The following is a 25,606-nucleotide window of genomic DNA, read 5'->3' on the forward strand; positions in this document are numbered from 1 at the left end:
AGGCAACTTATCAATGTTCAATTATCATTCATAGTAATTTTTTTATTAATCTTCTCTATCTCCTCGTTCCTTGAGTCGAGTCGAGCTGCATTTCACTGAAAGTATTGCCCAGGTCTCATTCAACACCCTGTAATGTAAGAGAATTTGTGAATTTAAATAAATTCAATAAATAAAAATGAGGAGCTTGGTTACAAAGTTAGACAAACTCCACTTCAGCAAAAATTGAGTTAGGTATTGATTCTTACAAGATTTTAAACACTTTTCATTGCCGAGGTCCGTTCCTTACAAGTTACAAAATAGTTCAACAAAGAATAAAAACGCGTTCGAAGTTTTTGAGGCAAAACTTTGAACGCGGTTTTTACCCTTTTATGAACTATTTTGAAAGTAATGGACCTCGGTTATGAGTAGAGCGTTAAAAATCCTGTAATAGTCAATAATATTTGCCAAAAAAATCCTGCTTTCTGCTAAAATTGTGAGAGACTTGTTTTTATACAAAAATTCTTGTTTTTTAGCAAAGTTGCCAAAAGTTTTATTTTTTTTCAAAAATTCCTCCAAGTTAATCGTTTTTTTTTTTTTTGCCAAAAATGACCGAAAAGTAGCAATGAGAATCTCTTTTTTGCCAATAATTCTCAAAAAAGTTCAACTTTTCACAGTTGTCAAAGTCTTGCTTGTTGCCAAAAATTATCATTCTCGTTTTTTTCGAAAATTAATGAAATTTCCTCATCTTGCTTTTTGGGAAGTTGTCTGAAAAAATTAATTTTTTGGCCCCGAAAATAGCGAAAAGTCTAGTTTTTTTCGATATTTACGCAATTGCCAAAAATTGTCGTTTTCTGTTTTTTTTTTTTTTTCAAAAAGTTCCTGAAAGTCTCACTTTTTTCCAAAAATTGTCTCTGGTATCGTTTTTTTCAGAATAAAATGGATGTGTTTTTTAATCTTCATTCTGCTGAACATTGAACTCATTTGATGCTTAAACTCGTAAAATCGTACGAAAATTTAAAGTCCTCCGCGACGAATAAATAAATAATAAAACTAAAATACACAACTTATATATTTTGTTTAATAAATCGTTTACTTTTTAAAATAACTTGAACGTAAGCAAACATTGTGTACAAAAAGTAGATATAAAATAATATTGGAAACTTTACGTAAATATAATATGCAGGCCTAGTAAAAAATATGCACTGCTGTACAATCCTGTAAACTGGAATAGCAACGTTTTCCTTTACAAAGTAGAATGTTATTTAACTGGTACTCAACGACGCGTGTGAGCAATATGGCTCGAATTCAATACCCAAACCGATTTTATGTCCACCTTGATTGAAATTTTTGCCATTGATCAAAGCCGATAACGTGATGGTAATACCTGTAAATAAACATAGCGTACGTATGCATTATGTGAATAAACGTATCCGAAAAAAATGGTGAGAATTTTCAATATAAATTCGATACAAACCATCCTTAATTTTGTGGGTGAAACTGAGACCAATTTGACTAGAATTATCCACTTTAGCTCGAACAGCAGTATCACGATCCCAATCGTACTTACAACAGATTCCAAATTTAGGATCAATGTTTTCCTTCGGGCTTGAAATTTCAACACCAGTTTCCAGCGAAGGATTCACTTGATGGTACAGGTGACAGTTGAAGAACTCTTCATCGCTTCTAAAAACCGGACACGATGGTATTACGATTTACGATGAAAAAACTGAATCATTCATCGAAGATAATGGGTATTTGTACCATTCGTTGGAACACTTACATAATGCCGTGAACAGCGAATTCTTTAGAATGGTATCCGAGAGCTAATTTGGTACTCTTCAGTGTATTGGAACCTTTCGTATCGAATTTTGACAGTAAACCGACGAACCAACCTATATGAGGAATGATTAAAGAAAGGAAACAATTATAAAACACGCAGCTACGTGTACCTAGTTCGAGGGAACGTACCGTCTTGTATTCGAAAAACTCCAGAAGCCGAAATAGTTGCGGTTTTACAATCAACATCAGTGCGGAGTGCTAGACGATTGTTTCTATATTCTGTTTTTAGATTCCAAAATCTATTGCTGAAAAAACAAGAGTAAAAACAAACATCAGCGTATATAATGTCATACTGATACCTATGTAGGTACTTATTTCAAATAGGTATCCGAATAAAAGGAAGCATTTCTATGTGAATTGGCTCCTGTTCAAAACTTAATTTATCAGAAAATGATAAGAATTTCGCTGCTCTTACATAGGATTCCGAACGGGGTAAGTACTTTCGAGGGAGATTTTAGCATTTTTCAAATAATCCCACGATAATTCAGTTCCCATTATATTACTTGTATTCCATCTCATGGTATTATTGATACCTGTGAAAGGTAAAACAAATCTGGTGAGAATCTGAATCATTTATGTAGTAATAACAACTGATCAACGTCACATACCGTATTTTTCGAACCTAGTCGTAGCCTGTGCAGTTCCAAGAAATTTGCCGGAATCGATATGAGAAGTTACGCTGTGGTTATATTTGGTACCGGTGGGAGCTGTGGTTTTCACGTCTAATTTCACTGTATCAAAATTGTATCCTTTGCTGAACAGATCTTCAACGCTTTTGCCCAAATCGTCGTAGAATGGCGGCGGCGAAACGTTTGATGTCATGTTGATTCTAGAACAAGGTAACGCGCAATTATGGTCAACGGATGAAGATCGCAATCGACGACGACGAGTTGGGAGTTTAGGACTTTGGGTATCACAATTCGCAAATAACTCACACAGCACACGACTATCACGATAATGAGAAAGTCAGAATGCGGAAACCAGTTGCATCATTAGGTACATAGCAACCTCCCTGTCCCCTCGGAGATGGGCATAGAACGTTGATAGCACGTGATTGGGTAACCAGCATCCCTACCTATAAGACGAGGGGTAGAGAAAAGCCCCATGTCTGAAGGACGTTGCCTTCTCTCTCACTCCAACTCGTATGTGACTTGTGAGTGAGAAAGAAAGAAAGAAAGAAAGAAAGAAAGACAAAACACAAACAAGTCCTAACATAATGCAAAATGATGAAAAAGGCACCTTTAATTTACCGTTAGGTATTTACATTCATATCATCACATGGTTATTCAAACATAGTCACGATACGTACATACGAGCATGAGGAGCTTTAATTTAATTGTATGAAGAAATCAACTACAAGTTTGGCTGCAGGATGTTGAATGAAACGATGAGAAGACCAACAAAAAACATTTATATGATAAGTTGCCTATCTTGTAATATGAAGGAGGTACAGTACTCTGCAAAAAATTCATCAAAAATAAGAAAAAGTTTGAATCATTTAAATGATGCCCCTAACCCATAGTACTCGAATAGACGAACAAAAAATGTTATGTGTATGACCAATTGCCTGTCTCCGAAATTGAAGTGGCAAACCGGATTCAAAATTAGGGATGATAAATTTCCAGAAATTCATATTTTGGAAACTTGCGGAACTTTCTGGAGAGTTTGTGGAATTTTTATTTCTTAAAAATATGAAATAAGCCATACTTATTTTGCAAAAATGTCATTTATCAAATAATGTATCAACTACAATACAAGTATACCTACAGCTAATAAATTTCCAAATGTTTACAAATTTTTGAAATTTTCCCTTATTTTAAACAATTGTGTATACGTATTATTTTGCAGAAATTAAACCCCCCTTTTTTTTACAATTTTCTCGCCATTTACAACAAGGATGTCTTCATATGAATTCCCATGGATATTTATTAGGGTGGTCCTTAACTACATGGCAAAAAAAATGTCCGATTTTTTCCGCTCCCACCACCTAAAGTGGTGATCTCGGGTGAGAAAATAATTCCCTATTTTTATTTTTTCCATTTTCGAAAAATTCGGGCTGCGGTGGGCCCCTCAATTTTCAAAAATTTGCAAAAAACCTAATTCAAAGAAAAAATTTTGAAATTTCAAAATTTCGAGTTCCATCATCTCTAGAAAGTCCTTTTTGAGTAAAAAAGCCTCTCATGGCGATTTTAGCCCCCTCCCATGAAAACCAAGCTGACCCCACCAGAATAGCTGAAATTTGTATTTTAGCTTTTCTGGTGGGGTCAGCTTGGTTTTCATGGGAGGGGGCTAAAATCGTCATGAGAGTCTATTTTACTCAAAAGGGACATTTTAGAGACGATGGAACTCAAAATTTTGTTTTTTTTTCAAATTTTTGAAAATTGAGGGGCCCACCGCAACCAGAATTTTTTGAAAATGGAAAAAATAAAAAATAGGGAATTATTTTCTCACCAAAGGACACCACTTTGTGGGGTTGGAAGGAGGAAAGATCAAAAACAACCAATTTTAGGACATCTCACATAATATACGAATTTCAGCTATTCTGGGGGGGTCGGCTTGGTTTTCATGGGAGGGGGCTAAAATCGCCATGAGAGGCTTTTTTTACTCAAAAAGGACCTTCTAGAGATGATGGAACTCGAAATTTTGAAATTTCAAAAATTTTTTTTTGAATTAGGTTTTTTGCAAATTTTTGAAAATTGAGGGGCCCACCGCAGCCCGAATTTTTCGAAAATGGAAAAAATAAAAAATAGGGAATTATTTTCTCACCCGAGGTCACCACTTTAGGGGGTGGGAGCGGAAAAAATCCCAACTTCAAAAATAAGGATTTATGGATTTGAAAGTTTCCACTTGTCAGAAAATTTTCCCCATAAATTTCCAGAAAGTTTTTGTTAAAAATTTCCTATCCTCATTTATCTCTATCAAAATTTCCAAATTTTGAGTTCCTAGTCGGGGAGCCCGCATAAGGATCTATTGCACCCCCCCCCCCCGTCGATGCTCCTGGTTAACTTTTTTCTTAAAGGGGAAGCCCTAAGGAACATTTCTAGCCCTTGTCCTTGAAAAAAAAAGTGGCCCTCAAAATTTCAAGTGCTAAAGTGCTTTTTTCGATTTTTCAAAAATCAAAGTTTGGCCAAAATGTGGGAAAAAATCAAAATTTTACCAAATTGACCTAGAAAGCTGAAATTTGGTATATACCATATTTTCGATCTGCCAAATCGATTGAAAACTGTTTCTAACCGTTGTGAGCAGTTCTGGAGCCTCCAGTAGATTTTTGAAACTCGAAATTCCCCCAAAATATCATCAAATGGAGTTGGAAAGGTGAAATTCATTCTGAAAACTAATTTCAATAGGTACGCTACGAAGTTGACTGCAGGTGGGTTTCAAGTCGTTTTGGAGCCTCCAATGACTTTTTGAAAATTACTGGAGTCCACCAGATTTTTGAAACTTTAAATTCCCACAACATTTTATCAAATGGAGTTAGCTATAGCTGAAATTTACTTCGCACACTAATTTAATAAATAAGATAGGTATGAAGTCGACTGCATGGAGGTTTCAAATAGTTTTAAAGCTTCCAGCTACTTTTTGGAAATTTTGATTTTCCAAAAAATGCCATACAACTATTCAAAAAGTTGCTGCAGGCTCCAAAACGACTTGAACTCACCTGAAGTCGTCTTCAGAGGGTGTTAAAATTGGAGTGTAGAGTAAATTTCAGCTTTCCATCTCCATTTTAATGAAATTTTTATTCAAGTTTCAAAAATCTGCAGGAGACTCCAGAAATTTTCAAAAAATCGCTGGAAACTCCAAAATGACTTAAAAACCACCTGCATTCGACTTCGTAGCGTATTGATTCTGAGGTTGCAAAGCCAACTAGCATGAAGTTGTGGCCCAAAATGGCTGATTTTTTGATATGTTGTGCCCAAGGGTCTTGGCTACAACATATAAAAAAATCAGCCAATTTGGGCCATTTCTACGTTTTCAAATTGTATGTACTAAGTACCATGAATTTCTTATCAATATTTTTTTGGACTTAGTGCGTTTTGGGAACGTATGCTTCAATTAGTTTGCAGAATGAATTTCGGGTTTTCAACTCCATTTGATGAAATGTTGTGGGAATCTCAAATTTTAAAAATCTGCTGGAGGCTCCAGAACTACACTAAACGCTATGAAACAGTTTCGAATCGATTTGGCAGGTCGAAAATAGGATATATCCCAAATTTCAGCTTTCTAGGTCAATTTGGTAAAATTTTGATTTTTCCCTTCCATTTTTGGCCTAAATTTGATTTTCAAAAATTCACCAAAAATCGAAAAAGGCTTTTCAGCACTTGAAATTTTGACAGGTGATGAATGTTTGCCTGATCTTTCGATCTGCCTTTGTACAGTTTAAAAAATTTCGTGCAAGTTTTATGTTGAAACGCAAAATCTGCGATTTCGGCTGACCTGTCAATCAAAATGGCCGCCATTTTGTAAGTAGGGCCACTCATTTTTTTAAGGACAAGGGCTAGAAATGTTCCTTAGGACTCCCCCTTTAAGAAAAAAGTTGTCCCGGATGATCGACCGGTTTGGGGGGGGTTGCAATAGATCCTTAAGCGGGCTCCCCGACTAAAAAATTAGCAAAAAGTAGACGAGCATCTCTTTTTTGTCACTAATTCTCAAAAAGTTTAGCTTTTTGCTACAATTGTCGAAGTTTTTAAAGTTCCTGAAAGTCTCACTTTTTTCCAAAAATGTCTCGCCTCGTTTTTTTTTCAGAAATCGCCAAAAGGTCTTTCTTTTAACATGGATAAATGTTTTTTTTAAATCCTCCTTCTGCTGAACATTGAACTTGTTTGATGATTCAACTCGTAAAATTGTATGAAAATTATTTAATCTGAATATTATGCTAAAGGTCCCCCGCGACGAATAAAATAATAAAAACTAAATCAAGCAACTTATATTTTGTTTACCTAATATCGGCTACTTAAAATAAAATTAGAAACACTACGTAAACGTAAGTCCCTCCTTACATAACTTAAGTATGAAAAATGCATTGCTTACAATCCCTCTGAACCGGAATAACACTCTTTCCTTTACAAAGTAGAATGTTATTCAACAGTACCTACCCAACGACGCGTGTGAGCAATATGGCTCGAATTCAATACCCAAACCGATTTTATGTCCACCTTGATTGAAATTTTTACCACTGATCAATGCCGATAACGTGATGGTAATACCTGTAAATAAACATAGCGTACGTATGCATTATGTGAATAAACGTAGGTATCTATCCGAAAAAAAAACGATGAGAATTTTCTAGATAGATTTGATACAAACCATCCTTAAGTTTATGGGCGAAACTGAGACCAATTTGACTAGAATTATTCACTTTAGCTCGAACAGTAGTGTCACGATCCCAAGTATATTTACAACAGATTCCAAATTTAGTATCATCATTTTCCTTTGGGCATGAAAATTCAACACCAGTTTCGAGGAAAGGATTCATTCGATGATAAATGTTACAGTTGTATAACTCTTGATCGCTCCTGAAACCGGACACGATGATAGTACAATGAGAGAACTACATAAATCAATCATCGAAGATTATACGTAGGTACCAATTCGTTGAAACACTTACATTTTGCTGTGAATAGCGTATTCTTTAAAATTGCATCCGAACGCTAAGTTGGCACTCTTCAGTTTGGAACCTTTCGTATCGAACTTTGACAGTAAACCGATGAACCAACCTTTGAGGAATAATTGAAGAAGTTAAACATTAATAAAACCCCGCAGCTAGTACGTGTGCGAGGGAACGATGAGAGAACGTACCATCATACTGAAAAACTCCAGAAGCCGAAATAAGATGAAGCGCAGGACCGGTTTTATAATCAACATCAGTGCGGAGGGCTAGATGATTGTTTCTGTATTCAGCTCTTACTTTCGAAATTCTATCGCTGAAAAAACAAGAGTAAAAACAATCATCAAGCGTATCAACGTATTCCAAATATTCGAACATTAGGGAGCATTTCTATAATGTGAATTAGCTCGTGTAAAAACTCAATTTATCAGAAAATGATAAGAATCTCGCTGCTCTTACTCGAGAGTCTGAAGGGAGTACCAAGTACTTTCGAGGGAGAGTTTAGCACCTTTGAAAAAATCACACGATGTTTCAGTGCTCAATGTATTACATGTATTCCATCTTGCGGTATTATTGATACCTGTGAAAGGTGAAACAAATCTGGTGAGAATCTGAATCATTTACGAGTAGGTATAGTAGTAGGTAAATATAACAGCTGATCAACGTCACTTACCATATTTTTCGTTCCTATTCGTACCCTGAATAGTTCCAAGAAATTTGCCGGAATCGATATGAGAAGTTCCACCGAAGTTGAATTCGGAACCGGTTGGAGCTTTGGTTTTCACGTTTAATTTCACTGTATCAAAATTGTATCCTTTGCTGAACAAATCTTTAGCGCTTTTACCCAAATCGTCGTAGAATGGCGGCGGCGATACGTTTGATGACATGTTGATTCTAGAACAAAGTACCGCTAAATATTGGTCAAAGGATGATGAAAGATGAATGCAATCGATGAGTTGAGAGTTTAGGTACCACAATCCGCAAATCACACACAGCAAACGACTTTCACGATAATGAGAAAGCCAGATGCGGAAACCAGTTACACCTACACTATAGACACCTACACCCTTAGGTAGCTACCTCCCTGTCAGTTCGGATATGGACCGAAAACGTAGCTAGCACGTGATTGGGTAGCCAGCATCCCTACACACAAGACGAGGGGTAGAGCGGGCTCATGGCTCAAGGACGTTGCCTTCTCTCTCACTCCAACTCGTATGTGAGCAAGAAAGATCGTTCGGTATTTGGTATTTTATTAGTACCTACTTATTTTTATATTCGGATTATCACAATTCACACGATTATTCTAGCATAGTCACGATATGTACGAGTATAAGGAGATTCTAAGTACAATGTACATACCTACTCGTGGGTTAGGATGGTGATTTGTGATACAGATCAGGGATCGAGGATCGAGGATCGAGGATACTAATTTACTAAACAATACCAGGTAACCGGCTTACTTACTTGAAAATCTAATCGAGATGAGTAAAAAGCACAAGACTCGCCATTTTCTCGATCAAAACTTGGTCCGAGTTGGTTGGTAAAGTGACGCAAATTAAAATTAAATTGTCGTTGAGCTTTGAGCAACGTGCAGGAGCAAGGATGCCGGATGCATGCATTCCATTTCCATTACTTATTTGCTCGATTACTCTACAGTTTGTAACAAAAAACTTCATGATAAGTTGCCTATCTTGTAAAATGAAGGAGATATGTGCTCCGCAAAACCGGAAACTTATCAATTTTGAAAAATTCATCAAAAATAAGAAAATGTTTGAATCATTCAAATGATGCCCCTAACCCATAGTAATCGAGTAGACGAACAAAAAGTGTTTATTATGGCCAATTGCCTGTCTTCGAACGAAATTGAAGTGGTGAACCTGATTCAAGATTAGGGATGATGAATTTCCAGAGATTTATATTTTGTAAACTTGCGGAACTTTCCGGAGGGTTTCTGGAATTTTTATTTCTTCAAAATATGAGATAGGCCATACAAGTTTTGAAAACAATGTCATTTAACTATCAAATATCAATTACAATACAACTAGGTACCTAATAAATTTCCAATTATTAACAAATTTTTAAAATTTTCCTTTCCATTATTATTCATTTTGAACAATTTTATGTGTATACACAATTTACATAAATTAAAAGCTTTTTTTTACAATTTTATCGCCATCTTACAACAAGTTTTCTCATTCATAAATTCCCATGGAAATTTATGGATTTGAAAATTTTCAGAAATTTCTACCATAAATCTCCAGAAAGTTTCTGTTGAAAATTTCCCATCATCTCAATTCAAAATTTAAATTTCCAAATTTTGATTTTCGAGTTGCCCTTCCTCAAATTTAAATTTTCAAACTATGTTTGTGCCTTCAATTTTCAATTAACTAAATGGTACAATATTTTCTTACTGTCTCGAATTGAAGAAATTACACCATTTTTTTGAACTGAAGTTCACCAATTTCGAACAATTGAATCCGATTCAAAATCAGCGATTCAATTTTTAAATGAATCCGATTCTGAATATTAGCGATTTGACGTAAATAAAATCACAAAATCTTTTGGACATATTTTGTGAGATTTTTTGAAAAGCGGAAGTTTCTGAACAGCCTCTTGAAGTTTCAAATAAAACAGATTGAAACTGCCTGCAATCCATCTCGGAATAACCTAATGTCAAAAATCGGTGTAAACTGAATTTGATGGGGAAAAAATATGTTTCAGACTGGAATACACAATACACCGATTAAAAAAAAATAATTTAGCGACCATGTTGGTCCAAAAGGTAGCTAGAACTGCTAGAAGCTTCAAAACAACTTGAAACCACCTGCAGTCGATTTCAAAGATTATTGGAAATGGAATTAGTTTGTGATAACCCATTAAAAATGAAGTGCAGAGTGAATTTTGGATTTCCAATTCTGTTTGGTAAAATTTTTTGGTAATTTCGATCCCTGAAAAATCTACTGGAGGCTTGAGCTGGACGCCCGAAGCCTAAATCTATCTACCTGCACCTGCAGTCGACTTCATAGCTAAAAATTTGTGTTTTAAAATTTCAAGATGAACAGTGCTCAGTGCTTAAAAACATTGATAAACATATTGTACTTGTACATATCACAAATTAAAAACGCTCCTTGAAGAGAAAACATTGAAAAAATCGGCGATTCGAATCTCGTGGCAATCGCCCCATCTCTGCAGTCTGCCCATATCCTATCCCCCAACCCATTGGATGCGCAAACACAGTTTGAAAATTTAAATTTGGGGCACTCGAAATTTGGAAATCTTGAATCTGGTTCAGGACAATCAAGTTTGTTTGCCCCTTCAGCTAGTGCAGTTCGTCAGGTTCGTCTCGTCTTCGTCCACTCGAGTACTATGGATTAGGGTCTAGGGGCAAAATTTGGATAATTTATATGTATGTATAGGTACCTACCTATTTTATTTTTGAACACTTGTGAATTTGATTTTATTTTAATGATTTTTATATAAGGAATAATGAAATGAATAGGGTCACGGGTGGTTAGTTGTCAAAAAAAAAAGTTTTTTGAAGTTTCTGAAGCCATTTATGAATATTTCTTTGCGGTTTTGGGCTCATTTGAAAGCTTGATTCTTTGCGCAAGTTTTCTTTTTTTAAAATTGAATTTTGGTTCATGTGATGAATAGTTAATGGTGGATTTAGTGAGGTACTTTTTTGTGACAACTAACAACCACCTCTGTTGTAAGTTGTCAAACACGCATTCACTATTGATGAAAAAAAACTTACAATTCAATTTTCGAAAATTTTCACAAAGAAAACACGTGAGAAGGACTAAACTTTTAGGTAAACCCAAAAACTTTAAAAAATATCCATAAACGGCTTAAAAATTGACTGGTCATTCTTTGAATTTTTTTTTGCATAGGTAAATCGATCAATTAAATTTTTATTCGTTTTATAGAATGAAATGCAGAAAAAAAATAATTCAATAATGCAATAGATAATTTTCTGAAAATATTTCTCCACTTTGATGCATATTTTGGTAAACTGTCTCATTGACAACTAACAATTTTCCCTTTTTTGACAACTAACAACTTCTCGTTTTTCATCTTTGTACCGAAAAATTTTATTCATTTCAAAACTTTTTGTAAATGAACATGTGATTACTGAATCCGTGATAAAATTTCCTTTAAATTGATGTATAATTTATTTACTTTTGACAAATTTTTGATGCTTAAAAACGAAAAGTTCCAATTTAACATGTGTAACTTCGCACATGTAAAATCACTTTTTTCAAAACTGTATTCCCAAATAAAAAGCTATGTTGCCAATTTTGCATGTTGGAACATCAGTAGGTATAGCATGAAGTTATTATGAAGGTTTCGTGTGGATAGCGTTCATGTATCCTTTTAAAAACGCAATTTGACAACTAACAATTATTGACAACTAACCACCCGTGACCCTACATATAGAATTATAGATATAGAATAATAGAATAATAAAATAAAATCAATCAACTTCAAAGTTCAAACTTCACTAAAACTTCACCGTTAAAGTCTCGCAATACGCATCCAGCTCAACTCAGTTACCAAGTGTGAATTTTGTGTCAAGTTTCATCTCTTCGCTGTAACAAGTGTTTGTTTACGTTTGGCCTACTTCGGATCGGTGAACTATGTGCGTATTTTCTTCATCGTACGTGAAAGTGGTTTACTGTTTGGTTCTCAATCTCAAATTGTACTTTTAGTTATTTTATCATGTAAATGAATCGAAATACGTTTAAATGGCTACAAGTCATGCGGTTGTTGTTTGGGAATGGGAGAATAAGCGCGGTCGATGGCGTCCTTACAATCCAGAAGTTTCACAATTACTCGAAAGAGCCCAGTTGAAAGGGTTAAATAGAGTTCTACTCAGCGACGCTGATCCCAACTTGAGCCATTACTACGTCAACTTGAGAACTCTGGAACAGTATACCGAAGATAATGGTGAGTTGGTTTGTTCCTTACCATCTTGTTTACATTGATTGCACTCTAATCCGAATAGTTATCTGTGTGCTAATCCGAGTTTTTGTACACTTTTTCTGTAGAAACATCATTCAACGTTAGACGTTCGTACTTCTCACCCAATTCTCCTGCAGGCAAAGGAGCCAAATGGGAATGGGCTGGAGACAGTGGCGATTGGTACACGTACGATATGGAGGTACAATGTTTCATCGAAGGAGCTTGGGCCAAAGTAAGCATCTGATTACATTACATTATTACATTCGTATAATATGTTTAGTAACATGAACTATATGTAAATATTGACATTTTATAATCATTATTTCTGTTCATAGGGCAATCAAACCATTGATATGAGTAAAACGTATTTGAGCTTCCCTTATATTATCAATTTCTGTAATCTGACTCAAGTTCGAAATACAACCGGATTTGTGCGTAATATCAGAAGAGTCCAGCAAGCACCTTATCCTTTAGTTAAAATACAACCAGATGAAGTTAATTTAATAGCTGGTGAGATCCAGTAAAAGTAGACTTTGAACGTCGATAATAATTTGATTGATTATTGTTTAAAAATTGAATTATGTTTATGTCATTGAACAGGTCGATGGACCGAGAATGGAATGTTACCAGTAGCCGGTAGGACATACGGAAACGATACCAGTAAAAAGCCTCCATCTGGTGGTAAAAAATCCCAAAGTAAAAAGAAACAATCGCACGATGGCAATCATGGAAATATTGCCAGAACTATATTTCATATATTTGGTAAGCACTTATGGTACCTTTTTGGTATTTGGAAAATCGAAAATGAATAGGAACGTTTTGTATTACTCGATTTTTCATCTGAATTTACTCGCAGGTCACAAGCATACTTCTCAAATGCCTCAGCCTCCGTCCTTCTCTCACGTCCAGTATCCGGCTCATGCGCCTCAGTCCTGCTCGCAAACCTTGAAGAAAAAGGAAGAACCTGCCCATAAAAATGTAATACTGATTAAAAATTCCGTCCCTAAACGAAGCGACTCCAGCTCTATTTTGGATAGCGAAGTTGGGAGTACAAAAAGTGGAGGCAGGAGGCCTAGCGTCGATACAGTTTCAACTTATTTAAGCCATGAAAGCGAAATGAGAGCTAGTGCATCACATGTAAGTTAATTACGCTGTGATGAACATTACGTGGATTTTGTTTTCTATTTTTGATTATTTTTTCAGTCTGATTTGCTGGATTGCTCCGGTAGCAGCGAAGAAGTATTCGTAAGCTCCAGCAAGAAACAGACCATTAAAAATGGACTAATTGTTGGTAAGTTTGATAAGACGTGAACTTAATTTTCGTTATTTTTTCGAGCTGAGATCATCCCAAGAGCATTTAAACTCTTCTGATTTCTGAAAACTGCAATCGAAATTGACCACTAATAACGTTTTTTCATCCAGGAATCGACGCTATCAGCGAACAAATTTCAAAATACGTCCGAGTAGTCGACAATATGAACGGTATCGGCAACAAATGTCCAGTTTGCCTAAGCGAATGTGTTCCCGGAGGTAAAAACAGCGCTCGAATGGTGGTAGCTTTATCTCGTTGCAATCACCAGCTGCATTTAGACTGTTTAAACTCGATGCTGAAAAGTCAACCGAATGCCCACCAATGGCTGTACATTCAGTGTCCCATCTGCATGATGATTTATGGAGAAAAACGAGGTAATCAACCACCGGGCACGATGGATTGGGAAGTAATCGATATCTCTTTGCCAGGATTCCCGAACACTCGTTCAATTCAAATCACTTACCAGTAAGCAATCCGCCGTAATCTTTAATCATAACGTTACTCGGTTTTAGAACTGAATCCTAAAATGAACGTCTGAATTACAGAATCGCTTCCGGGATTCAGGGCATGGAACACCCGAATCCAGGCCGTCCATATTACGCCGTTGGGTTCCCCAGAGTATGCTACCTGCCAGACACAATGAAAGGCAGAATGGTGCTAAGGCTTTTGAAAGTCGCCTTCAAACGTAAACTAATATTTACCATTGGCCGATCGGTTACAACCGGTCGGGAAGATGTGGTCACCTGGAACGATATACATCATAAAATTAATCCGCGTGGCAGACCGGATCCGGGATTTTTAGACCGATGTCTAGAAGAACTATCGGCTCATGGTGTTAAAGCCGAAGAAGAATTATATCAAGAGATTAATTGATAAACGACCATGTCTTCATGTATTTAATAAAGTAATCACCTCACAAAGGTGATACTTATATATACGATTCTCGTCTTTGAATAATACTCGTTATTTTATAAGCTACTGTACTACAAATTTGATTTAGAAGAAAACAAATTAATATTGGGGCAATATTTTATATATTAAGGTTTTATCTAAGAATACTCGAAAGCAATATTACCGTCTTTCATACTTTTATCTTGCCTGTTTTTTCTACTCGCACTCGTTTTTTTTTTTTTACATTTTTCTTGCCATATGCACGAGTTCCATTCTCAAATTATTCCTCTTAGGCGTATGTTTCTTCCTTTTTTTTTGATCTCCAATTGGAAAACAATGTTTCCTGTTTTATCGTTGTTTTTGTTTTTATCGTGTCCATTTTTTTTTTTACGATTATATTGATACGATTAACATTCCATCCGATGAAAGTGTACGATGGTTGTAATGTTTGTGGTTCGCTGCAGCGAGTCGAGAAGAAAGTTAATTTATAAAATTAATTATTTATCGTGCCAATAAACATATGTTTATCTAACATACTAAGTTAGCCCATTTTTTTTTTCTAGTAATTTAGATCATTTTTTTTTTCATTCATTTTTAGTAATTATGTGTATATAGTTACATAACCTTGTGCCTTAACCTTTCTTTTTTATTCTTTCTAATTCGACTTCTTTCATATGTATATTTTTTATCGTAAAATTATTTTACATTAACGAGCTTTGTATTTTTATACCAGTTTTTTTTGCCTTCCTTATTTTTTACATGTTGCGAGTTATATAATTTGTTAATTTTGAAAATTAAATTTGTATCTGTGTAGATTGCTGGTTTTTTTTTTCGGTGGAGAGAGGAAAACTGTCGTCCTCTCCTGCGAAATACTCTGTTATTTTGAGAAAATCGCAGTGTTGTCAGTTTAAAACAGCACCATATGTTTAAAACGTTTAAAACAGTGTTTTAAACGTCGAGAAAAAAACAGACAGTGTTTAAAACAAAATTCTGTTTAAAATGGTTTTTTTTTGTTTTAAACAAGTTTTTTTTTAACTCCGATTTCCTAAAAAAAACACGTTTTTTTTCAATTTCTCGTAGAAAAAGTTGTGAAATTGAAGGAACTGAATTTTTAGATTTTCATTCTTCTTCCTATACTTTTTTTTAAAGGCAAATTTTGTGTTTTGATTTCAATTTTTCAATATTTCTTGAGCCTTATAGCTATTTTATGACGTCACATCTTAAAAGTTGATGACTAGATAACGTGTATTTGAAAAACTGAATCCAAAACAAATGAATTTGTGTTAAAAACGTGTTTAAAACACATTTTAAACATGTTTAAAACACGTTTAAAACAAATGAGAATCCAGCAGTTTAAAACTCTGTTTTAAACAAAAAAAACGTTTTAAACAAAAAAAACCGTTTGTTTTGTCTTTTTTAAAAAAAACCGTTTTTTTTCCAACACTGGAAAATCGTGCATATTTATTTTTCTTACCCCCCCCCCCCCCCTCCCTCATTCACCTAGCTTAGTTGCCCAATAAAGCAATGATCTCTGATCAGTGAAATCGAAAGTTTATTACCTGCATTCTCACTCGGAAATAATTTTTAAATCTCTTGAAAAATAATCATTATTGAATTCAAAGTCAAAGTTCACAATCTCAACTCTTCGATTTTTTTTTTTGAGAGTGTTGATTTCATTTTTGAATACGAATTATGTAAAACAGATCAACTCTTAGTAATGAATTAGACATGATACTTATTTATTAAGTAACTGAAATTATTACAAATGGGACTAATTAAAAAATATAGCTATATCGAGTAACTATTAAACCTACAATGGTACAATCACTTGAAAAATCATCGTACAAAAAATTCTTCAATCAGCTGGTTGTTTTATTGCCTATTCTGAGCACCTAGACTAAACCTGATTCACGCTTCCTTGATTTTACTGGTATCTCAGTTCAAATAACTTCAATACGGAAGGAATTTTTGGGGTGTTTTGGTTGTCTGGTCATGTCCAATACGTTCGTCAATAGCAGGATGTTCATCATCACCTGTTGCTCCTTCGGGTTCTTGTACAGACGCGAAAACGGTTGAAGGTTCTGTGGCGATCTCCGTTGAAGTGGGTGGTGTTGTGGATTTGGCCTGATGGTGGTTACAGTTGTGGGGGCGGGCTGAAGCCAATGACACCGCGATACAAACCAATGCTAAGATGACCTTTGAACAAGAATTGAGAATTTCATTAAAATTTGAAATGGTTTAGGTCTACGGTTGTGTTTGGATGTTGGATGGTATTTTTATTCATAATTTGGTATGGAAATTAAATAATGAAAAGTGAAATTAATGATTTGAAGAAAATTATGTAATAAAATTTTGAGGATCAAAATTTCAACAAGTTTCAAAGCTTTAGTTTTTTTTCTTAAATCACTTTTCAACTATACAATTATTGTTTAAAAATGAGGATTTTTTTGAACTTTTTATCGATTTTAATTTTTGCTGGCATATTTTGCAAATGTTTTTTTTTTCGAAATTGGGGTTTTGTACAAAAAAATTAACCTAAAATTAATTTGAATTCAAATTATAAAAAATTTAAAAATTGAATCATAATGTATCTTCGAAAGTGCAAAATTTTTTGTTCTGTTGTAAGGTTGAAAAATTAACACTTGACCGATAAAATTTTAAATTAAAATAACTCAAATAATACGTACTAGTTTCATTGTAAGATGAAAGAACTTCACAAGTAGGTAGATAGGTAGGTACGGTTGAAACAATAAAAATTTCCACGTTATACAACTGACAACTTCACTCTATTCGAATTGGACAACGATTAATCTGTGTGTGCAATTTTTCGTTAATATTTTCATATTTATAATTAGAAAAAATTACGCCTTAAAATCAATCGAAGATTAACAAGTAAATCCCAAAACGTATACATGTAGTAATTGGATAATCAACTTGCAAATTGATGATAAATCCATCTTGTTTGTCCTTTTTCTTTTCCGCGAATGAATGCAAATTCAATTTATCAAATGGTGTTATTTCTGGTTGGGGTTTTTTTTGGTAGGTAAAGGTAGCCTAAATAGAGAATATGTATTATCATTTAACTGATAATTATTTGAACTGTTAATCGACGGAAGGATAATCAGCTATTTGTTGAATTTTCAGAGACTATGAAGCGTAATATTGATGATTTTTTTTATTTCGTTTAATGAAGCCCGCCTGTTTTATACATTTCATTACTCGTTATGGATGTACTTCGAACTTACCTAATTTACGTGTTGGATTTTTTTTTATTTTTACCAATTACGTAGGTAACTGTTTTTTTTTTTGGTTTTGAAAATGAGCTACGAAAAAGCGAATGGTATTTTTCATCTCAAATATCACCTAGAAAGCTTTTTTGCTGTTTGGACATTTTTTATAACAGTGGGAAAGAGATTAAACACAAAATCATCCTAAAATTTTTATCTCAATTTACATAAATTTGAAAAGCTGCGTTTGCGGTTTTTTTGAGATTGCCAAACGTTGATGCTTTTGAGCTCAGCATTTCAATTATATCAGGTGTATTACTTAGTTCAAAAAAGAACGTAGGTATTGCTAAATACATAGATAGGTATGTGGATTGGATACCTTACTTATGTATTTACTGGAAATTGCCAGTATAGATATTAGGTATCAAGATGTACTACGTACTTGAGTAGCTGAGAAGGTCTCTCGACTCGATTTGGAATTAATCTGTTCATAAATTTTTATTGTTAAAATTTTCGTTTGTAAAAATTGAGAAAATTAAGTATGCTGTAGAAATATGCAAAGATTACCAAGTGGTTCCTAAACTCTGTGCGTATTTTAATTAGACAATTAGCTTTTAAATTGATAAGTTTATCTTGCTTGCTGTATTGCTGCATTACCAAGAAGTAATGTGAATTCGGCGCATCAATGTATCATGATTCATGATGTATCTAAGATAATCGCAGTCATGGCGTTATTTTTTCTAAAAATAATCATTTTTTTAGAACAGTCGAACTACTAATTAATGGACGAGTAATTGGCTATTGGTGAAATCCTCAAAGACAGTGAAGCATTTTGATTTTTTCCTCTTATAGTCCAGGAAAAATAGCATTCCATTGGGAAAAATGGGGGAGAAAGCTGAATTTTGGTATACTGGTCCATTTTTTTGTGCTGAACACGAATCCGATGAGTCCCCGGTCGTCCCTGGTGTGCGTTCTCCCCTATTGTGGATCTAAGCCCCCCAAAACCAGTTTTTTGCAATTTTCTCCCCCGCATTGCATTTTAGCGAGAAATAGGTGGTCGGATAAGAATCTACGTCAAATTTCCGATCTAGTGATATATCAACTTTCTTTCTACCCCCAAGGGGGGTGGAACCACAACCATTCAAAAAAGGGGGTTCCCCAAAAAATACATAAGGGCTGTAGGCGCCTAAGAGGGGTGAAATGGTCCCCAAAAGCGTTTAACATGAAAGGTGGGTACCATAGAGAAACCTCTGCGCAAAAAATTTCAGATCCACACCCCCTACCCTTTTTGCGGAGCCCCCCTTTTTGAAATTTCAGTAGCACTTTTCTCAGCCCCATTTCAACCGATTTTGAAAATTTTTCTGGAAGTTATGTATATCCTTGATAGGTATTCACACAAAAATTTTCAACCCCCTCCCCTCAAATTTACCCCTCAAAATGGCGTTTTTTTCATTTTTTTATGCCTATTAACAATCAAGATTGCGAGGTACAATTTTGTAAACACGTTTTTTGGATGTATTTTTGGCCCCCAAACATCATATACTATATTAGAAATTTTTGCTGTGGTGTGCCGTGGTGAAAACTTGGAATAATGTATCGTAGGGGGGTGGGGGGTGAAATGGGAATTTTGAAAAAAATAACTATCAATGAGTAGGGTATCGTTTTCATATGATTCGATACCGCTGAGCACGAGTATGACCTCAGATTTTCTGCTACACTCACCTACCCCTCTCCAGAGCCCCTCAGCCCCCTCAATTTTCACGATTTTCGAAATATAGTTATTTTGATGATGTTGGTGTCGTTTTCATACAGCGCAGCGCATAGGTTGTGTGTGTTTGAAGTTTCAAAGTCTGAAAGTAAATCAGATTTTCTGGTAAATTAATCACAAATCAGCAAAACACGCGAATAAAAAGTAGGTATAAGTGATCATTAATTGCCTACCTGATTAGTTGTGGTTTGTGGTTTTGGTATAATTTTCATTTGTCAGTGAAAATTCAACAAAAAGTAGTGTGACGTGGGTAGGTACCTACTTAGATAGGTATGTAAATTTATTAGTCACTGCTTCAGGACGCACGTGTTGCAACGATATCAAATGAGCCACTGATGTGATTTATACGAAATAAGTGAAACTTTGGTCATGATATTTGATGTAGGTATTTTTATTGTTTTGTGAAATATTTTCCTAATCTGCTTCTAATGCAGATAAATTCTCATGTTATAAACTTTTTAAAACATTTTTCTACTCATTTCCGCTATAGCAATGATAAAGGATACTACAAAATAAAAATTTGTTCAATATAATCGTTTTTATCACTGACTGATTTGATAGAATTTCCCGAATTTTACCAAACACAAATGACAAATCATTAAAAAATGAAAAAATTTTTGGTTTGTTTGTTTTTTTTTATAATTGATGTAAATTCTCATATCGAAAACTCTTTCCCCTGATTTTCGTTTGGTCTTAACACTTTTCATTCGATTAGGATGTTCAATACCTACTTTCTTCCAGGTTGAGAAAAATATCAATTTTAAATTGATAAATTATTTGCATAGGTCAGGTACCTAAATCTACATCGATTTTTTGCTGGGCAGTTCTTTGACCAGTTCTTGCTTTAAAATTGGCAAAAAGTCTTCTTTAATACTCTTCACGATTCGATTTCATCAAATTAATGGATTGTTAATAAATCAATAAGTGATATCTATTTTGTTAAACAAACAAAATGAATTTATTTGTCGAAATGACTCAAATGTGAATTAAATAATATCATACAACTGATGTGATGTTTAAATAAGGCAAGCAATACATAATGATCGTATTCTGCTATAAACATTTTTATAGCCTACATATTAACTATCTTATTGTTTAGTTGACTTTGAAAAAATATTTTCGACATTTTTCGTTAGCTGGTTATTCCGATGGTGCCGGTTCTGGTTCCGGTTCCGGTTCCGGTTCTGGTTGTGGGTCTGGGTCAGGCATGTTGCATAATAACGATTTTTCGTATAACTGCGCATAAAATAAAGAAAATAAATTTATGCAATGGTCTTCAAGTTATGAAATTGTACTACCTATTTTTCATCTTAAACTTATGAAGATTTTTTTTTCAAAATTTCTCAATATTTCTGGAATTTTTGAAAAAGTTTTTTTGTAAAATACTAAAATTGTACCTACTACCCACATATTGTACGAGTTCAAAAAGGAAGCTCATTTAAAAAGAGCATTCGATGATGAATCAAACTAAACAGGTACCTATACCTACTCTACCTGCTACTTAATCATGAAATCGATGCACTTTTTTTTCATTTGTGCAAAATTTTCAGTTTTCAAAGACACTGTGTATCAATTGCATAAAACAAAAATTAAAGAAATTGGAAAATTCTCGGAATTTTATCAAACTAAAAGAAAGCTAAGTAATTAAATGCAACTTTTCGAAGTAGAAAATTGAAAATTTCGATAATTTTCCCTCGTCGTAGTCGTCGTGGCTTTTATCTGAAGATAAACTTGAAAAAAAAATTTGAAATTATAGATGTAAAAAATGAACTTTTTTCCTATTCAAAAACCTCTTTTTCGATTTCTTAATTTTTTTTTGTTACTTACATTTTGCTCCCAAAATTCATAAAAATTATTTGGTATTAGTATAGGTACCTGAATATTCAATTCTAATCGCAGATTAGGAACAAATGAGTACCTAGGTACTTATCTAAATATTTTCTTACATTTTTGTGCATCGTCGATTCGTCGAAAACTTTTTTTTTCGTCAACTTTCAATTTTTTCCAAAAGTTCATGTTTATATTTCGTCATTTTGAAACAAAGAGGGTGTTTTGAAAAGCCCATTTTCCAAAAGTAAGTTGGATAGAATTTTCAAAAAATTGAAAATATTGAATCTCTCCCTTCTTTTGGATACTACCGACAACATTTAAAATTCAAGAAGCAATATTGCTTCTTAGATCGATAATTATGCATACCTATTTTGTAATGTTTAACTCTAACGTGCTATGCTAATTCTAATTGCAAAAATAAACAGTAACTTACGAATTCCATTTCGAGATTCTGTATAGTTCTGGACAACGCAACAGTTGAACGAAATAAACGTAGATATTTTATATGGTAAATCGCGACAATGATTGACTCGAATCAAACGATGGTTAATTCTTTCTAAATTTCACCGGCCAAGATACCACTATTTATAGGGTGTAAACGTTGGCGATAAAATGTTTTCAATGGCGAAAATTCGATGAGTAATTGTGTTGGAAATTACATTTTAGCAGAAATACGATAATAAGTTTATTTACTTAGATAAATAATCTTTTTCTCTGAAAAATCTCAACTTCTGTTCTTTGTACGTTCGTTTTTTGATAATAGTACCTACCTACCTACCTACATACAAAGTTAACTATCTTCAAATGTAGGTAATCGGAAGAGGTAAACCGTGATATGTGATTGATTTCTGCTGATATAATTTTTGCATGCAGATGATACAGTTTTGATTATGTTATCTAAATATTATTCGTTTATTCTGAAAATTTAATGCATTTTCCATGAAAAGAAAACACTTGTTAGTATTGTTTATCTAAACTTATTCATGTATTCATCAACAATTTCTGGTGAATAAAAGTTATTTAGTCGTAAGAAGGGAAGGGGGATTTTTATTTCGAGTTCAACGAATTTATGAGGTGAATCGCAGTTTTTCTTTGAATTTTTTGGTCAATTCGTATAAAAAATTATCTCATTTGCAATGGTGGGGGTAATGCAAAAATTTGGAAAAAAAATATCAATGAAAAATAAGACCAGTATTTTGTCCAATTTTTCAACAGTTCCTAGGTCATCCCCACTCCTTTTAAGATGAAAAAAAAACGAAAATAGGGGCATATATAAGGGGATTTTCACTTTAATTCCGCTTTAAATGGGGTGGGGATGACTTAGGAAGCTGAAATTTGGATATGTTGATCACAGATAGGGTACTGTCGATGGTATGATTTTGGACCCTTTTCATCCATTTGGGGCTCAGCCCCTGAAGTCAGTCATACCCCTCACTTCACGAATTGATCGCAACCACTTTATAATCGAGTTGACTTATCTCCAGAAATTTCAAATCTCACTGCAAAGCGTTCGTCTTACATGAAAAGTGATGATAACTTTTTTTGTTGTATATTTCATGTGAAGCAATTTTTTTTCCACGACCATTTTCCTGGTGCAGTGGAAGCCACATTTTTGGAGAAAAATCGCGGAAACCTTAAACATGAAGAGGTCTCAAGCCTCCCTCGCCTTGCTAGATGACGTTCACCATCTGGGAGTGGCAACTTCTAGTTTGTTTTTCAGGGTGATACATGTTTTATTAAGTCTCCGCTTTTAGTTCTTGCATTATGGAAGTTCTCTTCAGCAAAATAGCACAAGGATTGTGTGTTTTAAAAATATATTTAATTCAATAAAAGGTATACGATTAAAAATTTACAATAAAATATTAGCACTAGGTGTTGTATAGTATAGTAGGTAGTAGGTACGTATGTACATATGTACATCCTAACCACAAACGTTTAGCATAGGAGTATAGGTAATTGCTGTAGCTACGCCCCGATGAGAATAGGCGCATCCATAGATAGTTCCTCCACTATCTGTACACGCTACTAGTCGTTTTTTACGTTTCCCATCAGTAAACTCTACATACATATCTTGACATCCTGCGTCCGGGTCTTCAAGAGCATCAAATACACTTGAAGAACAGGCTAGGTTCAGGTCACCAAAACTGCAGATAGTACTTCTGTAAAACAACACGTGTATCAAATACGGTTACAATCCAAAATTTATTACATTTCAACAAATACTGTAATTTTTAAAAATTTGCATTCCCGTGAAGAAAGTTGATCTGCAGATGTTGGATTTGTACTCAGCGAACTGAATAGCCCCAAAATCCACTTTTTTTGTCATTGTTTTGCTTAATTTTTCAAAATTCGATTTTTTGATTAAGTAAATGTGGATTAACTCGTCAAACAGGTCGAGGGTAATATTATACAACTCGATTTTTAGCTGCCTAACTTCATATTTACGCTTTCTGGAGCAAATTCAAAATTCTGGAGAAATTGAAAATCGCGCTGGAGGCTCCAGAATGACTGGAAATTGTGAAATTTTGATTTGGGGGGGTTAGTTACGGACAAAATACAGCGATTCGCGCAAATTTCAAAAATTTCCACACAAACGGGAAACTTTTGATTTTTTTGATTTTTTAATTTTGAAAAAACCTGTTCAAAAAACCACTTTTGAGGTGTCACTCCCAAAATCGGCTCAAATGTGGATAAACTCGTTAAACAGGTCGAGTGTAACATACAACTCGATTTTTAGCTGCCCAACTTCATATTCACGCCTTCTGGAGCAAATTCAAAATTCATGGAGAAATTGAAAAATCGCGCTGGAGGCTCCAGAATGGCTGAAAATGACGAAATTTGGATTTGGGTAATTGGTATTAGTTTTGGGACTTATTTTGACCATTTTTATTGATCAAATAAGTACTTTTTTAAAAAAAGCATAAATCGCCAAAAACAGACAAATTTAAATTTTCAAAAATTCGCCAAAAATCGAAAAATGAACTTGGGCAGCTGAAAATTTGGTTTTAGGGGTTTTAGACTATGCTCTTTCCAAAAATCCCGGTCCCGTTCAAATCGGAGTGTGACACCTCAAGAGGTTCCCTTGTGAGCATTTTTGAAGAAAATACTTCGTAATAAAAAAACTGATGACCAATCATTTTCTTCGGTTTCTTCTTTAACTAAATTTTTAAGATACATATGTACCTATGTAGGTACCTATATTGAAAAAATATAGGTAGATTACTGCACAAAACTTTTTTTATGTGACACATTTCGGTGAGTCTTATGCCACTTATAAATATTCAAAAAATTGATTCAGTTGTGAGCTCAAAATTTTTGAATTGTGCTCAAAAAAGATTTAATAGCAATTTTTGATTTTCTGCTAAAATTTAGAAGCATTTTGGTAGGTCGTGTATCGCATCTTTTTGCGAATTCCCGAAATGAGACGAGTACATATTATCCAATTTTGAGTTGAGAATTCTTCAAAAATGCTCAGAAACATGTTCGTGAAAAAATTTAATTTTCTTGCGAAATTTTAACCTACTTTGATAGTTTACATATAAAAATCATGACCCAATTTTAGGTTTATACAAAATTCTTCGGGTAAATGTCAGAAAAGCTCGAAGCTAGAAATGTGAAATCCTATTTTTTCATGTTTCACCCTTTCAGAGAGTGGTAGGGGATGAGAGATGATTTTGGAAGTGGTGCAGTAAAAGAGCTGCAACATTTACATCAAGAGTTTGAAAATTGCCCGACAACTTTCTCATTTGTTTCCCCCCATTCCGGCAAGACTTACCCGCCAATTTGATCAAAGTACTTCGAAGAAATACCTAGACCGGATCTTACACGCGAAGTTATTGACAACAAGACTACAATTATTAATACACCGCGGATGTACATGATTTTTGAATGGTTTTGCACTCGAGTAGAACGCAGAACGTTAACACTTGTTTGAAATTTTAAAAAGGAGTAGACTGTGATGAAAACCGTCACAATTCTCGTTATTTTATAGTGAAAAAATGTCGCGATCAACGTCATCAGTGAATTCTTAATCACCAAGTTTTATTATCATTTTCAATATTTATAAGTATCTACAAATATAGTTTGAACAGTGATTCATAGCATATGGATGCGCAGATACCTACCTATACCTATAGCCTACCGTAGGGGTTTCGATTTGTCGATTTCGTATGTTTAAGAAAATATAATTTCAA

General features: G+C 34.3%; 3 protein-coding genes and 3 long non-coding RNA genes across 7 annotated transcripts; 1 reads left to right on the plus strand and 5 right to left on the minus strand.

Moving 5' to 3' along the window:
- Positions 1 to 1,030: 1,030 nt before the first annotated feature.
- LOC135844234 (voltage-dependent anion-selective channel-like) lies at positions 1,031 to 2,805 on the minus strand. The gene is made up of 6 exons (XM_065362382.1): positions 2,427 to 2,805; positions 2,234 to 2,351; positions 1,948 to 2,063; positions 1,760 to 1,871; positions 1,454 to 1,662; positions 1,031 to 1,363 (listed from the first exon to the last, which is right to left on the minus strand). The coding sequence occupies exons 1-6, from the start codon at positions 2,638 to 2,640 to the stop codon at positions 1,242 to 1,244; spliced, it is 891 nt and encodes a 296-aa protein (XP_065218454.1). The 5' UTR covers positions 2,641 to 2,805; the 3' UTR covers positions 1,031 to 1,241.
- Positions 2,806 to 6,727: 3,922 nt separating this feature from the next.
- Positions 6,728 to 8,849, minus strand: LOC135844753 (voltage-dependent anion-selective channel-like). Of its 2 annotated transcripts, none has more exons than XM_065363088.1 (7): positions 8,783 to 8,849; positions 8,097 to 8,317; positions 7,883 to 8,003; positions 7,615 to 7,739; positions 7,424 to 7,532; positions 7,123 to 7,331; positions 6,728 to 7,022 (listed from the first exon to the last, which is right to left on the minus strand). In XM_065363088.1, the coding sequence occupies exons 2-7, from the start codon at positions 8,308 to 8,310 to the stop codon at positions 6,898 to 6,900; spliced, it is 903 nt and encodes a 300-aa protein (XP_065219160.1). In that variant the 5' UTR covers positions 8,311 to 8,317; positions 8,783 to 8,849; the 3' UTR covers positions 6,728 to 6,897. The 2 variants fall into 2 exon arrangements, with proteins under 2 accessions (XP_065219160.1, XP_065219159.1); XM_065363087.1 differs by lacking the exon at positions 8,783 to 8,849 and adding an exon at positions 8,396 to 8,626.
- Positions 8,850 to 12,008: 3,159 nt separating this feature from the next.
- dx (deltex) lies at positions 12,009 to 15,401 on the plus strand. The gene is made up of 8 exons (XM_065360958.1): positions 12,009 to 12,370; positions 12,472 to 12,617; positions 12,721 to 12,895; positions 12,986 to 13,147; positions 13,242 to 13,522; positions 13,589 to 13,676; positions 13,808 to 14,162; positions 14,243 to 15,401. The coding sequence occupies exons 1-8, from the start codon at positions 12,169 to 12,171 to the stop codon at positions 14,568 to 14,570; spliced, it is 1,737 nt and encodes a 578-aa protein (XP_065217030.1). The 5' UTR covers positions 12,009 to 12,168; the 3' UTR covers positions 14,571 to 15,401.
- Positions 15,402 to 16,303: 902 nt separating this feature from the next.
- Positions 16,304 to 18,099, minus strand: LOC135844480 (uncharacterized). Its single transcript, XR_010558542.1, has 2 exons — positions 17,276 to 18,099; positions 16,304 to 16,784 (listed from the first exon to the last, which is right to left on the minus strand). It is a non-coding gene; the product is annotated as an uncharacterized LOC135844480 (long non-coding RNA).
- Positions 18,100 to 20,515: 2,416 nt separating this feature from the next.
- LOC135844226 (uncharacterized) lies at positions 20,516 to 22,169 on the minus strand. The gene is made up of 2 exons (XR_010558477.1): positions 21,847 to 22,169; positions 20,516 to 20,819 (listed from the first exon to the last, which is right to left on the minus strand). It is a non-coding gene; the product is annotated as an uncharacterized LOC135844226 (long non-coding RNA).
- A 1,041-nt stretch (positions 22,170 to 23,210) lies between these two features.
- LOC135844679 (uncharacterized) lies at positions 23,211 to 25,356 on the minus strand. Its single transcript, XR_010558603.1, has 2 exons — positions 25,189 to 25,356; positions 23,211 to 23,572 (listed from the first exon to the last, which is right to left on the minus strand). It is a non-coding gene; the product is annotated as an uncharacterized LOC135844679 (long non-coding RNA).
- Positions 25,357 to 25,606: the final 250 nt, after the last annotated feature.

The sequence above is a fragment of the Planococcus citri genome, chromosome 4 (assembly GCF_950023065.1).
Source record: "Planococcus citri chromosome 4, ihPlaCitr1.1, whole genome shotgun sequence".
NCBI classification, from domain to species: domain Eukaryota; kingdom Metazoa; phylum Arthropoda; class Insecta; order Hemiptera; family Pseudococcidae; genus Planococcus; species Planococcus citri.